Source organism: Nycticebus coucang, chromosome 2 (genome assembly GCF_027406575.1).
Source record: "Nycticebus coucang isolate mNycCou1 chromosome 2, mNycCou1.pri, whole genome shotgun sequence".
Taxonomy (NCBI): Eukaryota; Metazoa; Chordata; class Mammalia; order Primates; family Lorisidae; genus Nycticebus; species Nycticebus coucang.
In genome coordinates this window covers 12918864-12933503 of record NC_069781.1, presented here as the reverse complement: position 1 = coordinate 12933503, position 14640 = coordinate 12918864, and the positions used below count along the sequence as shown (strand labels likewise).

General features: G+C 53.3%; 1 protein-coding gene across 3 annotated transcripts in view; it reads left to right on the top strand.

Moving 5' to 3' along the window:
* NEK6 (NIMA related kinase 6) overlaps positions 1-14640 on the top strand; it is an 85961-nt gene that overhangs the window by 63415 nt on the left and 7906 nt on the right. For all 3 annotated transcript variants that reach the window (XM_053563026.1, XM_053563035.1, XM_053563025.1), the window contains exons 7-8: positions 754-861; positions 10274-10368. In XM_053563026.1, coding sequence (XP_053419001.1) covers positions 754-861; positions 10274-10368 — 203 coding nt within the window. The remainder of the gene's footprint in view (positions 1-753; positions 862-10273; positions 10369-14640) is intronic.

Genomic DNA, 14640 nt, shown 5'->3' with positions numbered 1-14640 from the left:
GAAGTTGGGCCTCTCTGTGTTCCCCGTGCAGATGGGTGTCCCTCAGCTGTGCACGTGTGTCCTGTATCAGGGCTGCCCCTGGTGGGTGCACTTGGTGCCAGGTAGTTCATGAGCCACAAGAGTGGGGACCATGCTCATCTCACTGTCTCCAGTCCCCAGCACCGGCTCAGGAGGTCATGGGAAGCTTCCCAGGGAAGGGAACCTTGATAGGGACTCTGATGCTTAGCAGGAGTCGGCCGGGCTGACGATGTGAGATACCTACAAAGGAGTGTCCCCCAAAGTTGACAAGTTGTAGGAGGGAGCCTGCCGTGTGCCAGGCAGGCTGCTGGGCACTCTAGGTGGGTGTTGCCCTGCTCCCTCTCCATTCCCTCTCTTGTTTATTGGTGTCCACCGTGCGAGAGGCACCCCTCTAGACATCAGGCATAGCACAGGTGCTTCATTCATCACCTAGATGTTCACTGAGTGCCTGCTATGTGCTGGGCACTATTCTAGGTGAAGGGGATACCAAAATAGAACAAGAAACAGCAGCACAAACGTCTGTGCTATCCTAGACCTGCTAGCAGCTCTGTGAAGCAATTTAAGTTAGACCCATTTTACAGGTGAAGAAACTGAAGCTCAGAGAGAGAAGATCAATTTCCTGTGGTCCCACAGCCAGAGGCAGGGTGGGGTCTTGCCCAGAGCTGGGCCTCCCTGCTCCTATCCACCCACCCAGCCTCCTACTCCTACGCTAACCCTCGTCTCCTTGCTCTGCAGACATCAAGCCTGCTAACGTGTTCATCACAGCTACTGGCATCGTGAAGCTTGGTGACCTCGGCCTGGGCCGCTTCTTCAGCTCTGAGACCACTGCAGCCCACTCATTAGGTAAGGGGGACCCTGTCTGTACCCAGATAGCCCCTGGCGGTCCTGCAGGGAGATGCAGGGGCTTTCCCTACATGCCTTTGGTCAGTTAGTGCAGGAAAATGCCTTTCTTGAGCTCCAGAGCTTACTCATCTATACAGAAGAGTAACCCAGAAGAGAGAAACTGAGGCTGAGAGGAGCCTGATCAGGGCTTCCCTGCACCCTCCTATCACTCCCGCCATGCGCAGTGGGAGGTGTGTCTGCTGTTGCACACCGTCTTCAGCCTTCCCACTGCTGTGTAGTCCCCATCGTGGGCACACCACACTTGGTCCATCTGTCTGGGCTCTTTCTGGTTTTTGGCTTTTAAACAGGCAGTTTTGAAGTTGTGGGAGCCAAGTATGAATCCAGGAGGAGATGACATTACAGCTGAACCATGAAGGTTGACTAGGAGCTGTTGGGGCAGGAAGGGAGAGAACAACATTCCATGAAAGGGAATGGGAAAGCCTTGGCATGTGCCTTGGTGTGGCAGGGCCTTGAAGGCTGAGCTCAGGGTCTGGACGCCATCCTGGGGCCAAGAGTGTAGAAGGGCTGGGCTCAGGAAGAGGCCTGAGCAGATATGTTTGGGAGCATAGGAAGCAGTGTCAAGCTTCAGAGTCCACATGCCAGGTGTCTGCCTGAGTTTGAAACCTGAAATGATGGGCGACGGAGAATTTTTCATTTAATTAGGAATTACAGGAACCCAGGTCCTGCAGTGGAACCCTATGGAAATAGGGTCTCCTGTGTATTACCCATGGGGTGAACGGTGCCTCCAGATTTCCTAAAACCAGTTCCGGGCTCTTTGAGGTGGGTTTGCAGGAGAGGGTGCCCCTGAGGCCCTTCTGCCTGTGTGTCTGGAGGAGGGAGCTGAGCTGAGGCATCCAGGGCCCCTGATATCCAACTGCCTCAAACACTGCCCTGCTCCGCCTCATCCCACCCCACTACACGGCTCAAGCCAGGAAGAACCCTGTGGCAAGCTGTGTGTGCAGCAGCATTGTCTGAGGAGGGCAGAGGGGCTTTCTAGATGACACACTTTCCTGTGGAAACTGTCACTGTTCACACACAGGTCTCTGTGGCTTAGACACTCAGCATCTCATGCACAATTAGAGAAACGTACTAATCCTGGAGATGGATAGCTCTGCTGCTTATATAGCTCTGCTGCTTGTAAGAGCAGGTGGGGGTGATACTCTCATTCCCTCCCACCTGGGGACACCTGGCAATGCCTCGGGAACTCTTCCTTCAGCTCCAAAGAGAAGGATGTGCCAGGGCCCGTCCCCAGGAGCATGTGATGCCCCTCAGTCCACTCACAGCCCAGAGGGGCTGGCCATAGGGTTCTTCCTCTTTGCCGACTAGGAGCTTGAGAAATTTTCAGAGATTGCATGGCAGCAGAGCCAGGACCGAGCCCAGACCTCTCCTTCCAGAGCCAGAGTTTCTTCCAGAAGCCTTGAGGCTGGTGCTGGAGCCTCCCTCTAAGAGCCCAGCCTCTTACTTTCCAAGTCCCCTAAGATAGTTCCTTGTGAAAAACCAAGTGTTTTGGCTGATTTGTGACTGTTTACGTATCTGGTTTAAGAGCTTTGAAAAGCTCCGAGAAAATCCAAGGGAAACTGTCAAAGAGAAGAGTTAAAACTGCTGCTTCCTGTCCCCTGTCCGTCAGCTCCGAGCTTTCTCTGTCCCACTGCAGAAAAGACTGCGGCGCTTGTCAGAGCCAGTTAGGATCGCGATGTCAGGAATGAGCAGGACGCGGTCTCATCCGACAATGTGATTTTATCAACTTGGACTGGTGCACTTATTATATTAATGAGAAGGAATTGGAACTTGGGAGAAAGCCACCCTCGTCAGCCAGCCTCTTCCTGAGGTCTCTGAGCAGCTGACTGGGCCAAGTTGTAGGTGGAAGGATTCCTCCTGGGGCCTATCTCTGGTCTAGGCCATGTACACACGTCCAGGAGATGCCAACTGAGCCAAGGCCTACACGGGGGCTCTGCAAGGCCCTGCTTGCAGGACAAGCTCCCAGAAATGAGGGCTACTCCTGTCCCCATCAGGGCTTCAGAACAGTGACAGGGCAGAGCCAATGCCCAGGATGTGAAGTCTCCAAGACATAGGGAAAGACCCCTTCCGCGACAAGGATCTGCAAACAGCTGAGTCTCACACACACATTAGGTCAGGCAAGGGATTGAACTAATTACCGTTGCATCGTGACTCAGGAAGGACACGGGGGTAGGGGCCCCTTGGCACCCTGTGCATGGGTATGAATTATGCATCTGCCGCATCTAATGTGCACCTACTATGCGGGAAGGCCGAGGTGGCAGCCACGTTGCCCTGGCAACCACCTCATCTCCTAAGGTTGCTGACCCCAGAGTTGGGCTTATGCAAATCTGATGTCTTTCTGCCCACCCCTCTATTGCCCCCTCCCCGCCTCTGTATTTGCTAACACGAGGCTGGCATGAAAGGGCATTAGTCAGTGCCATGGTCGGGCTGACAGGTGCGGTACCCAGCGGTGGCAGAGCGGCTGCCTCGGTGTCAGGAATAGGAGCCATAATTAGAGCACAGAACAGAATGAGCGTCAGACAAATTACCAGGCAGCAGATCATATTTGTCAGGAAGGATTGCATACATAAAAATTAAGTGACAGTACACGCCGGCATAATGAAAGAAAAATGAAAGATTTGCCTATACACAGCTCACAAGCTACAAGCAAGTGTCTCGCTCCGAGCAACGGCAGCAGCTGCAAGACAAATTGTGGGGCTGGGAGAGCAGGCCCAGCTCCTCGGCAGCGGTGACAGAACGGCTGTGGGGTGATCAAGGCGGGCAGGGCCCTGCACTGCCCCTGGGGACAGGGGAAGCAGGTTTATCTGGGGGCAACTCCCATCAGGCACAAGCAGTTTGAGCACATTGGGTCTCCCAGTGTTTGGCCTGACCACGGGGCATAAGTTTCCCCCTTCCATGAGCCAACTGCCTGGCCTGGTGCAGGGGACATGCCATTATTTAGCTTTACCTGCTTTTGAGGGGGACAGACACAGTCCCACGTGGCATGGTGAAGAGACAGGTGGCACTGTCTCCTGAGGGCCCACTGTGTGCAGGCAGTTGTTAGTGTCTGAGATTTTAAACTACACCCCACCGCCAGAGCCTCGGGTGGTTGGAAGTCCGGGGCCACATTAGCCCTCCCAGAGCTGCCTTTTCCATAGTTGCCAAACTCACCTCAAAGATGAGGCTTAAAAAATGTTCAAAAAACATTTGACTTTTTTTGTAAATCATCACAAGGCTTATTATCTCCATTTCACAGACGAGGAAACTGAGGTTCATAGATGTGAGACCATATCCCTTTGGCCACCTGGCTAGCGGGGACTGGAGTCCCTTGAAGAGTTGCCCAGGCCCAGATGCCCTTCTCCAGGCAGCCAGCTGGCGGCATGGCCTGGGGTGGGTATGGGTTGTGGGTGCCCAGAGGGGGTCTAGAAAGGTCCCCAGTGAGCTTTGGGGTGTGGGGACACCTATGGTTCCTCGTGCCTGGTCACATGAGGAAGAGTCTGTCCAGCCACCCCAGCCATGAGCATTGGCCAGGGCCTGGGGGTCGTGTTCTGGCCCCGCAGGGAAGGACAGAGCCTCCTCTTGTGTGCCACAGTATGACGTGTCTGTAACCAGGCCTGATGCTGCTGGGATGTTTGCTGAGTGGATGGATGGTCCTTGAAGCCAGGTGTCCCTGGGGATGTCCATCAGTGCAGACACAGGGCTGTGCGGATGTGTCACCCCGCCCCTGTGCCTGGGAACATTTTGCCAATCCCTCTGACCCAGAAGACTTGCTCTTGCAGATAGAACTCAGGCCTGAGTCCAGCTGAGTGCCAGCCCCTGGTCATGGGCAGCCACCTGCTGGCCCATCTGCCATGTTCCTAGGCATTTTCATGGTTAAAAACTGTTAGAGATGGAGTGACACCAGAGAGAAGGGAAGGGAGTGCCTTAAGCCAGTGAGGAATCCATCTGGACCTTGGGTGCAAACTGAAGCTCGTTTGTTCATTTCTTCACACATTCATTAGTTCAACAAGGATTTGTCCCAGGCCCTAGGCTGCTTCCCGGGAAGGTCGACTCAGCCCCTGGCATCGTGGACCTTCCACCTGAGAGGAGAATCCATAGTGAAGCGAACACTGTTCTGCTGATCTCTCCCCATGTTCCAGAGAGAGAAGCCAGGGCTCCCCACAGTAGCAGGGAGGACCTCTGTCCTACTGACACAGAAACTCAGTTCTCAGCTCGTGAGTGGTTGAAGCAGGTCATGCCCAGCTGCGTCCAGTTCCAAGTCCAGATTGTCTCCACAGGTCCCTTCCTGTCCCCTCAAGGATTCAGCACGGAAGCACAGACATCCAGCCCGAAGCCCTGCTTGGTGGGTGGATGTGGACAATGAGACCACATCTCTCAGCTGCTTCCCACCCCATATGGGGAAGAGGGGCAGCTCGCAGACACCAGCCTCTCGTTTATGTGAAGTCTGTCTTTTTCACATCTAATGAACATGTTTCAAACACCACCAGCATTTCAAAACATAACCAAGTTTGTTTTGACAGGAGCGTTGCATCTCGAGGAAGCGGAGCCCCTTTAATCAGCCTCCCCGTTTGAGGGCTTGCATTCTCTTCTTATTTCTGCTGGGCTCGAGATGGGGGGAGCTCTAGGCAGAGGCTCAGGGAGGTCAGGGTTTGTTAGATCCCTCTTTTCTGGCATGGTTCTGTCCCTAGTGTGGGGAGGGCAATGGGAGTGTCTCTTGCCTGGCCCCGCTTCTGCATCTGTGTCTGCGTGTCCATCCCTGGGAGATGGGCTGGGCCAGGCTATGCTGCATGTCTGTGGGGCTCCACCTCCTGCCAGCTTCTCTCCCACTCTTCCCCAAAATCTCTAGTGCCCTGGGGCCTGGAGACAAGTCCTCTGCCTCTGCAAGCTGAGGACTGCTTTGAAGTCTCTTGTTTTATCTCTAAAACTCACATGCAAGTTGTGTGTTGTGCTCCATAATGTTTGAGTATTTGTTGTCTGCATAAAAGCCAGGTTCGACGTGACTTACTCCCAGATAAAGCTAGTATATGTAACAGGGAGAGGCTGTGTTTACCCCTGTAGCTTTATACACCCAAGCCAAGGACACCCCTCAGTGAGACAGAGCACCCCCACGTTCACATGCACAGACCCAGAGGGAGCAGTCCCTCCCCAGGGCAGGACTGAGGAATCTGCCAGGAGACAGGGACAAGAGGGCCCAGTGCTGGCACAGGATGGGCTGACCTTCCCTCACTTAATAAGCTTCACAAATTCATTTACTTTCTTGTTCTGAGATGTTTATTGAGCACCTGAAAGAGTGAACAGGTGGGTGAGGGAAGCTTTGTGGTGGCTCCTCTCATACTGTGACATACCTCAGAAGCTCCTAGGGACTCAGGAGAGGTGCAGGTGTCCACACCTGGAGATTCTGAGCCTGCAGGTTTAGAATTCAGCTGGGGACCTAGATTTCTGGTGATGTGGCTGCAGCCACTGATCAGTCCAGATGTTCCTTGATAACGTATGGTCACCTGGATCCTTCTGGACACTTCTGGGACAGGCAGCTCTACCTCCTAGGTGGCCCACTCCTGCCAGGTCCCAGCACCAAGTCAGCTGAGTTAACAGATGGAGATGGGCAGGTGGACAGATGGGTGGGGATAGATGGATGGACAGACAGATGCTGGCAAACAAGTGAATGGATGAAGAGGTGATGGGTAGATGGACAGTTGAGACAGACCGGATGTTAGATGGTCAGACTGATGGGTGAACAGGTGGGTGAATGAGTGATGGTGGATGGAAGGGTAGATGGACAGATGGGTGGATGAATGGGGATGATGGATAGACAGATGGACGAATGATGGGTGGGCCATGATTCGTAGATCTGACATCTTAGAAGAAAGCTTCAAGTTGCATTTGGGTGTTTGCCTTTGTTCACTTACACCAGTAGGATTGCTAAGGGCACACAGAGATGGTGGGTCTTGTCCCCAGGGAGGGACAGCAGTGTTCACTGTCTGGCTCCACTGCACCCTTAAGACCCTGGCTAAGCTCCTCTTGGCTAACTCTGCCAGCTCTTCCCACTCTTAGTCCATTCCACTGTTCATTTATTTTTTTTGAGACAGGATCTCACTTTATCACCATTCATTATAGCTCACTGCAGCCTCTAACTCCTGGGCTTAGGTGACCCTCCTGGCTAAGCCTCCCAAGATGGTGGGCTACAGGCACCTGCCACCATGCCTGGCTAAATTTTTCTTTCTTTCCTTTTTCCTTTTACTTTTTTCTTTCCTTTTTTTTTTTTTTTTATAGAGACAAGATTTGCTACGTTGCCCAGGCTGGTCTTGAACTCTTGGCCTCAAGTGAGTCCCTTTAGAGGACAGGCAGATCTAAAATGAACAACGGGGCCAGGCGTAGTAGCTCATACCTGTAATCCTAGCACTTTAGGAGGCTGAAACAGGAGGATCACTTGAGCCTAGGAGTTAGAGGATGCAATGAGCTATTATGATGCCACTGCTTTCTAGCCTGGGTAACAAGAGTCAGGTCCAGTCTCAAAAAATAAAAATAAAAACAATGCAGTGCGGCCAGAGTGGACACTGCTGCCCCTCACTGGAGACAGCCCCTGAGCTCCCTTCTGTCTCCTGCCATCTCTGTGCGTGCCCGTCAGTCCATGTCATCTTCCAACCTGTAGGCACTCCTGAGGTTCCCACTATTAATTGAGCACTGTTTGCATTTCATCCCATGGCTTGGCTAAGACAACGCATTTATTTCGCGCATGGGTGTGCGTTTGAGTTTTGCTCCCTCACGACCAAAATACAAGGTGTTGCTATTGGAAGCCTTTTGCCATTTGCTTTCCCAGTAGAATCCCACACAGGTTCGTATGTTGACTGACAGCTCTGTCTGCTGAATGGCAATTGGCCCTCTGATTTTAGCCATAAGGTGTGTACGTAGAACAGCCCATTTCTCAAAGGCATATCTTTAAGTGATGGCTGCTGTCCTTGTTTAGGGGATTATTGCCATGAAAGGGAGGTTGGTGTCCTGATGAAGCAGTAATCACATTTTAGACACGTGAGTTCATAAAGATCATCCTATGTGGGCAGCCATGAGCTAAATAAGCAGTGCTTTCGGCTCCAGGGAAGAATTGCTCACATTGACATGCACAGTCTGAGAGATAACCTGTGGGTGGATCCATGGGCTCAGTGAGGGTCACTTGCCAGGGACCTGCTCGGAGCTGTCCTGCACAGGGCACTGGGTACTTTGGTAAACAAGGGCCTGCCCCTGGGACTCACAGCCCAGAGCGTGGTTTCTAACAATGCAATGGCAGAGTTTTTCATCCATCTCAAGTAAGATGAGAAAAAAATGGTTCAAAAAGTTAAACTTCTTGAGTATATAAAGGACCATCTTTGATTTTGAGATTAGGGGTTTTACTAAATAGTGTTAAGCTGTCTTTTCTTTTTAAAATATTACCAATAGTGACACTACATTAAAAGTTACCTATCTTTTGTTTGCCCTGAAATGTCTTCTGCCCTTGACATACTGAAGCCTGGGCCCATTTCTTTCTGAGTCTGGCTCATGGAATGGCCTGTTCTCCCCCCAGCATCCTGTCCCTCCTTCCTAGTGTCACAGGCCACATCTCAGGCCCAGCTTCTGCCACATTGGTCTCCAGTTCCCTACATAGACTCTGCTTAAGATGGCAGCAGCCTCTTTCACTTGATATGATGACCCCAGGCCAGTGAAAATGTTCTCTGTATAGCAACCTTAAAAATCTGGTCTTGGGTGGGGCTTCATGGCTCACACCTGTAGTCCTAGTGCTTTCGGAGGTCAATCAAGAGGATTGCTTGAGGCCAGGAGTTCAAGACTGACCTGGGAAACTTGGCAAGGCTCTGTTTCTATAAAAAATAATTTAAAAAAATTAGCCAGGTGTGGTAGTAAGCACCTGTAGTCCCAGATACTCAGGAGGCCAAGGTGGGAAGATTGTCGAGCCCCAAAGTTCAGAGCTGCAGAGAGCTATGATAGAGTGAGACCCTGTCTCTTACAAAAATAATAATCTGGTCCTAAATCATCCTTCAAATGAGCTGAGATCAGGATCTCAGGTTAGAAATCTAGATTCCGGCCTTTCCCCAGACCTGCTGGCGCAGCTGCTGTGCTTCAGCAGCTCGAGGAAGCTCACTCCCTCTCAGAAATCCTCCTGTCTTGGCACAGTTCTGGGTCTTCAGAAGTGTGCTTCTCAGGAAGAGCCCTGCAGGAACTCAAGGTCAGGGAACACCCCTCCACGGTTCCTCAGTCTCCCTTTCTGGGGGAAGAAGAGGGACCACAGGACAGTCCCTAAAGTCATCCGGCTTTCCTCTCCACTGAAAACCTTTCTTCTTTTCTACTTTCTCGTTGAGGCATGGTACACATATAGTAAAGCTCCCTGGGAGTGCTGGGTTAGAGCTGGCCCTGTCAGCGACAGCAGATACTGCCCAGCGCTCTCTGACACAGTTGAGCAGCACGTGAGGGTTCCAGCTGCTCCACACGTCACCTGTTTTGTTTTTATAACTTGGGCTTTTGGGGTATGTGGTTATAGCTCATTGTGTTTTTAATTTGCGCTTTTCCTGACAAGTAATGAGAAAAACACCATCATCCCGTGTGCTTGCTGGGTGATTGGATACTCTCTTTGGTGGAGGGCCTGCTCCAGTCCTTTGCTCGCTGAAGAAGGAGGTTGTTTGTCTTTTACTTACTGATTTACAGAAGCTTTAAATGTAGTCCACAGACGGGTCCGCTGTCAGGTATATGTATTGAGATGATTTTCTCCCAGCGTACGGCTGGGAGAATGGTGTCTTCTGATGAACCAAAGTATCCAATCTCAGTGAAAGACTAGGAATCATTTCTTTTGTGGTCAGGGCCTTTTCTGTCCCATTAGAGAAATCTCCAGCCCCACATCCGGATGTGCTAATTGGTGCCGGGCATGGGTGGTGGTGGCTGGGTGCTCAGTTTTTCGGGTCGAAATCCCATCCCTGCCACTTTTATTCCAGCCACTTCGCCTGTCGCACTGAGCCTTGGTTTGTCCCCTTTGGGAACTTGAATGAAATAACATACACGAAATGCTTACAACAGTGGCTTTCTTTTTATTGTTGAGAGTCTGATCTGGACTCTTCAGGGATTCAGTCACCTCGAAGGACAGTTAGTCAGTTGCTCCCCACAGCCTGGCCCCCGGGCAGGTGACAGAAACACCACCCCTGCCACCCAGCCCCTACCTGACTGCTAGGTCTCTCTGCAAAGTGCCTGGTGCCCAGCGGCTTTCTGCCCTACCAGTGTGCGGGGGGCTGCTCGGAGCCTGGGCCCTGTGTCCCCCGGCCCCTGATCGCCTCCCCATACCCTATGCTCCTGCTGCTGTCCCCGCGTGAAGGTAAGCATCCACCCTGTGGCTGTGTTTCAGTTGGGACGCCATACTACATGTCACCAGAGAGGATCCATGAAAATGGTTACAACTTCAAATCCGACATCTGGTCCCTGGGCTGTTTGCTGTACGAGGTAAGCCTTGGCCCCCCAGCTCCACCACAGTGGGTGGGACATGCACGGTGTGGGGGGGTGGGGGCAGTTAGGGCAGGGTGACCATCCACAGCAGTAGTGCTCAGAACAGTGTATCTGGGGACTGCCTCAAGTATAGGGGCACACCTACTTTTCAGATGGACGGATTTCTTTGCCTCCTTACAAGTCACAGAAGCAGCACGCAGCCTGCTTCCCAGCTCGGACTGTCGGGCCCAGACTCAACAGTGGCGACTCTGAGGGCTGACCTCACAGCCTTTGTGTGTGAGGGAGGTGCTGCCCACAGCCCAGCCTGGTAGGGACCGTGGCAGCTCCTGTGGCCCAGGTCTTTTGGTGCTGGGATTTCCTCTCCTGCATTACAGCTTGAGACCACAAGATCAAAACTCTGATTCCTTGGCAAGGTTTAAATTTCTTTATAAGCCAGGTTCTGCTATTGTGAGAACAGATACTTCATTTTCAAAGATTGGCTGGAGGTGTGGCCCTTGTGGCACTGGTGCTTGGAACCTCTTCCTCTGGGAGGGAGTCAGCAGATGTAGGTGACCACAGTGTTCTCTTGAGTGTCTCTGAGTGAGTCTGGGCCTCACAGTCTGAGCTGGGAAGCAGGCTGTGTGCTGTTTCTGTGACCCCGTGTGGTATCAGTTGCAGGAGGAGTTCTTTTAACAAGCACCTGGCTGGCACCAGGATGCCCACCTGAGTGGCTGCAGTGTATCCGGGGGTGTGGGGCACAGCTCTGGGCCCACTGGTGGGAGGGCTGAACTGTGCACCCTTCCCCCATCCGTGTCTCCAGCCTGTTCCTAGGTGGGTCGGGATCTGGGGGGTGTTGAGCAGAGTGGTGTCTGAGCTTAGGGGACGATGGCTTTAGGAGGGGATGTGGAGGGAAGCCAGTGTCTTCAGCAGCAGGAGTACAGATGACAGAGCTCTTTACAGCAGCAGGAGGGAAACCTGCCTTTGCCTGCACCCTGTGGCCCGCACATTCACAACATTCCCAGAAAAGGGGTGCGTGTTTGTTTCTGTTTTGCCTCAAAGGCATTAAAACCAACCAAGCTGCAAGGGCAGGGGAGTTGCCGATTTACACAGAGCTGCTGTGCACTGCTGGTGTTTGTCACCTAAGATGAATCATGAGTTCAGAGTCTATCCAGCAGTCACTCCTACAGGTGAACACTCTGCTGCCAAGGCCAACGACAAAGGCAAGCTCATGTCACACAGGAGCCAGGCTGTTACCTGGCTCAGTGCTATACAGTCAACAGCCTGTGGGCATCATTCACCTGGCTATCAGGTCCTAAGGGGTGGGTACAGCTGTTTTGGGCCTCCCTCAGCATAGCAGGCAGGCAGGGAGCGCGGCGGTGCCGTAGAGAGCGTGTATGTATGTAGGCAGCTCATACAGTCGCAGCGATTGGGTGAGAGGTGCAGGGTCCTGGCAGGAGCCCAGGCTTTGGTCAGAAGGGCCTGAGCCCCAACTCCCTGCCCCTGCACCCACCACAGAAGGATCTGGGGCAGGCCAGCCCCTTCCCCTGTGGGCTCCACTTGCCCATGTGTAGAATGGGGCCCCAGCCTGCCTTGGAAGGAGCAGAGAAGGCCCTCGGACCTGTTCGGGAGCCCGCTGGCCTGTGCAAGCTGAGTAATTGGCGTGTACGCCCCCTCCGCTGAGGAGTCTCCTGCAGATTGCCACGTTTCCCTTTTTGCTTTGGCCAGTGGGAAGCCAGAGAGCAGCTCAGTTTGGATCCCCCTGGAGGACTCCACTTTCTCTTCCCATCCTCACGTGTATTGTCCCTAGTCCAGATGGTTTTTTCTTCTTTCTTTTTCCTTCTGGGCTTTGTACTTTTGTAAGGCAGTTCCTGCCCTCTGTAAACCACGTGGGTCTCCAGATGTCAAAAACACAGCTGAGCAGGTTGACATCTCCCCAGGGCTGGGGCAGGAGGGTCGGCAGCTGGTTCCCCTGCTTGTGACAAGCCTGCCCAAGAACCAACCCTGCAGTTGCCAGCCCTGTTCCCTGCCACGCCTTTGTCTTGGCTGTTCAGAGGTAGACACAGCCCTGTTCCCTGCCAGGCCTGCAGTGCCGGCCTTACTGCGTTCCCAGTAGGGAAGTCCTCGTCGTGGTCACCTGGGTGCACATCTAATGAGGCAGCATTGAGAGTCTGGTTCTGCTGAGCTGGTTTATTTGCTAGGATTGTGGGGCCATGTGGCTGGCGGCAGAGAGGCTATGGAAAGTCAAGAAAAGTCTAGTGGGGATTTGCTGTCCTCAAGGACAGCGGGTGCTGATCTTAAACCTAATGGCCCTGTTCCCCACAGAAGAGGGCTTTTGTGGCTGATGTGGCTGCTGTGGCCAGCCCCTTCCAGGTGACAGGGCAGGGCCTCTGCCCCAGTGTGATACCCCCTCCCTGCTCCTGTAGCCCAGAATGGGAAGGGGAAGCAGATGTTTTCCCAGCTTACAGGCAGGGGATGGCATCTGAGCCCGGGGCTGTAGTAATTGGAAAGGGACATCCCACAGTCATGACCGAGCCTCCCACTCCACAGCCTGTGGTATCTTCCAGGGGCACAAGCCTGAAGAGCTGTGACAAAGCCCCCACCCACTCCAGACCCCATCTGAGGGTTCCGCAGGGAGCACACACCCAGGTCAAGACAACTGGGGCCTGAGGTGACAGCACATGGTCGGACAAAACCTGCTGCTCCTGAACCCCAGTGTGGCTTTGGAAGCAGCCACAGTAATAGATTATCCCGAAGTTGATAGCTTCAAACAACATAAACTGATTCTCTTAGTTCTGGAGAGCAGAAGTCCAGAATTAGCGTCACTGAGCTCATGTGCAGTTATCAGCAGGACAGGCTCCTTCTGTACAGCGGGGAGCAGAGGTATCCCCGCCTTTCCCATGGCCCCTCCTCATGTCCCCCTGCCTCTCATAGGAGCCCACCTGGGGAATCCAGATGGTCTCCCCATCTCAGGAGCCTAAAATTAATCCCATCTGCCAAATCCTGATGCCCTGAAGTGACATTTACAGGTTCCAAAGATGAGGCGGTGGACATCTTCGGGCCCATTATTGAGCCCACCACACCCTCTTTCAAACCTGGGCTTCCAGATTATTGCCAAGACCTCCTGAAGTCACGGGAAGATGCTGATGTGGACCATGGCTGCCCTGCAGCATCAAGTAGGTGGCCAGTGGAGTCTGCCTTGAAAAGGACAGTGTTAGGAGAAACAGGCCACACAGCTTGGTAGCAGTACCCTGGCCACTGGAGGGAAGTGCAGGTTGTGCAGGCCAGGAGCCCCCATGGCAGAGGTGCCTGAGCAAGGTCATGTCCCAAGCCCAGTGCTTTATTTGCGTTACCCAGCATGCCCCATGGAGGCGCCCACTGGGCTGCCTGGGCTCTGCAGAATTAATTTATTCATGTGGGAGCACAGCTCTGAGCATAGCACTGAAGGAATCGGTCCATTCAGACCCAGTTCCAGGATCCTTACTAAGGGCCCTTCTTGCAGTTGCCTCAATAGGCCCTCCTGGGACTGAGACCTAGCTGGGGAGTGTCAGGGAAACCAGCCCTGCTGTGTCAGGAATGCTGCTTTGGCCAGTGGACCAGGCCAGATGCCCCGCCCTGGTGGAGGAGCCTGGGCTGCGGGCTGCATGGTGGCTTTCTTCTGGGTGATACAGGGTGACAGGCCACATGTCTGAGACTCTTGACAGGCAGGAGTCAGACCCCTTCTCCCTCTGACATCTCAGATCATGGCCAGTTTCTCTGAGCCCTCCCAGCGGGGCTGCTGCCCACCCACTTTCCTTGGCTACGTGTCACCCTGATAACACCAGTGAGGAGCAGCGTTGCGTCTGAGGACAGTGCTGAGAGCCACAGTCTAACGAGGCCATGTGTCAGCCCCAGACAGTCCTCTACTTCCACCAGGCAGAGGCTGGGTGGGCACCCTTGTGAGGAGATCTCGCCATTGGGGTAATCGTTCTAATCCCAGCAGCCCAGAGGTTACTTCACAGCCTGTCACCCTGATCTGGGTGGAAGGCCCACGGCCAGCAGCAGAGCGGGAGAAGGCTGGACGTTGCCTTTGCTAGAATCTGCGTTCAACAGAGGGAAGAGCCTGATAGCAGGAAGGTTGAGACCACTGTCCCTGTTCACAAGCTTGTCCGAAGGTGCTGGAAGGAATGGAGAAGCAGTTTAAGGGGATGGAAGCTTAGGGACTCGTTGCCCACCTCAATTTTCTGGGGCCTTTAGAGTCCCAAACAGCAAGGTTTGTAAAAAGCAGGCCAGATGAAAGGTCACCCAGTCCCT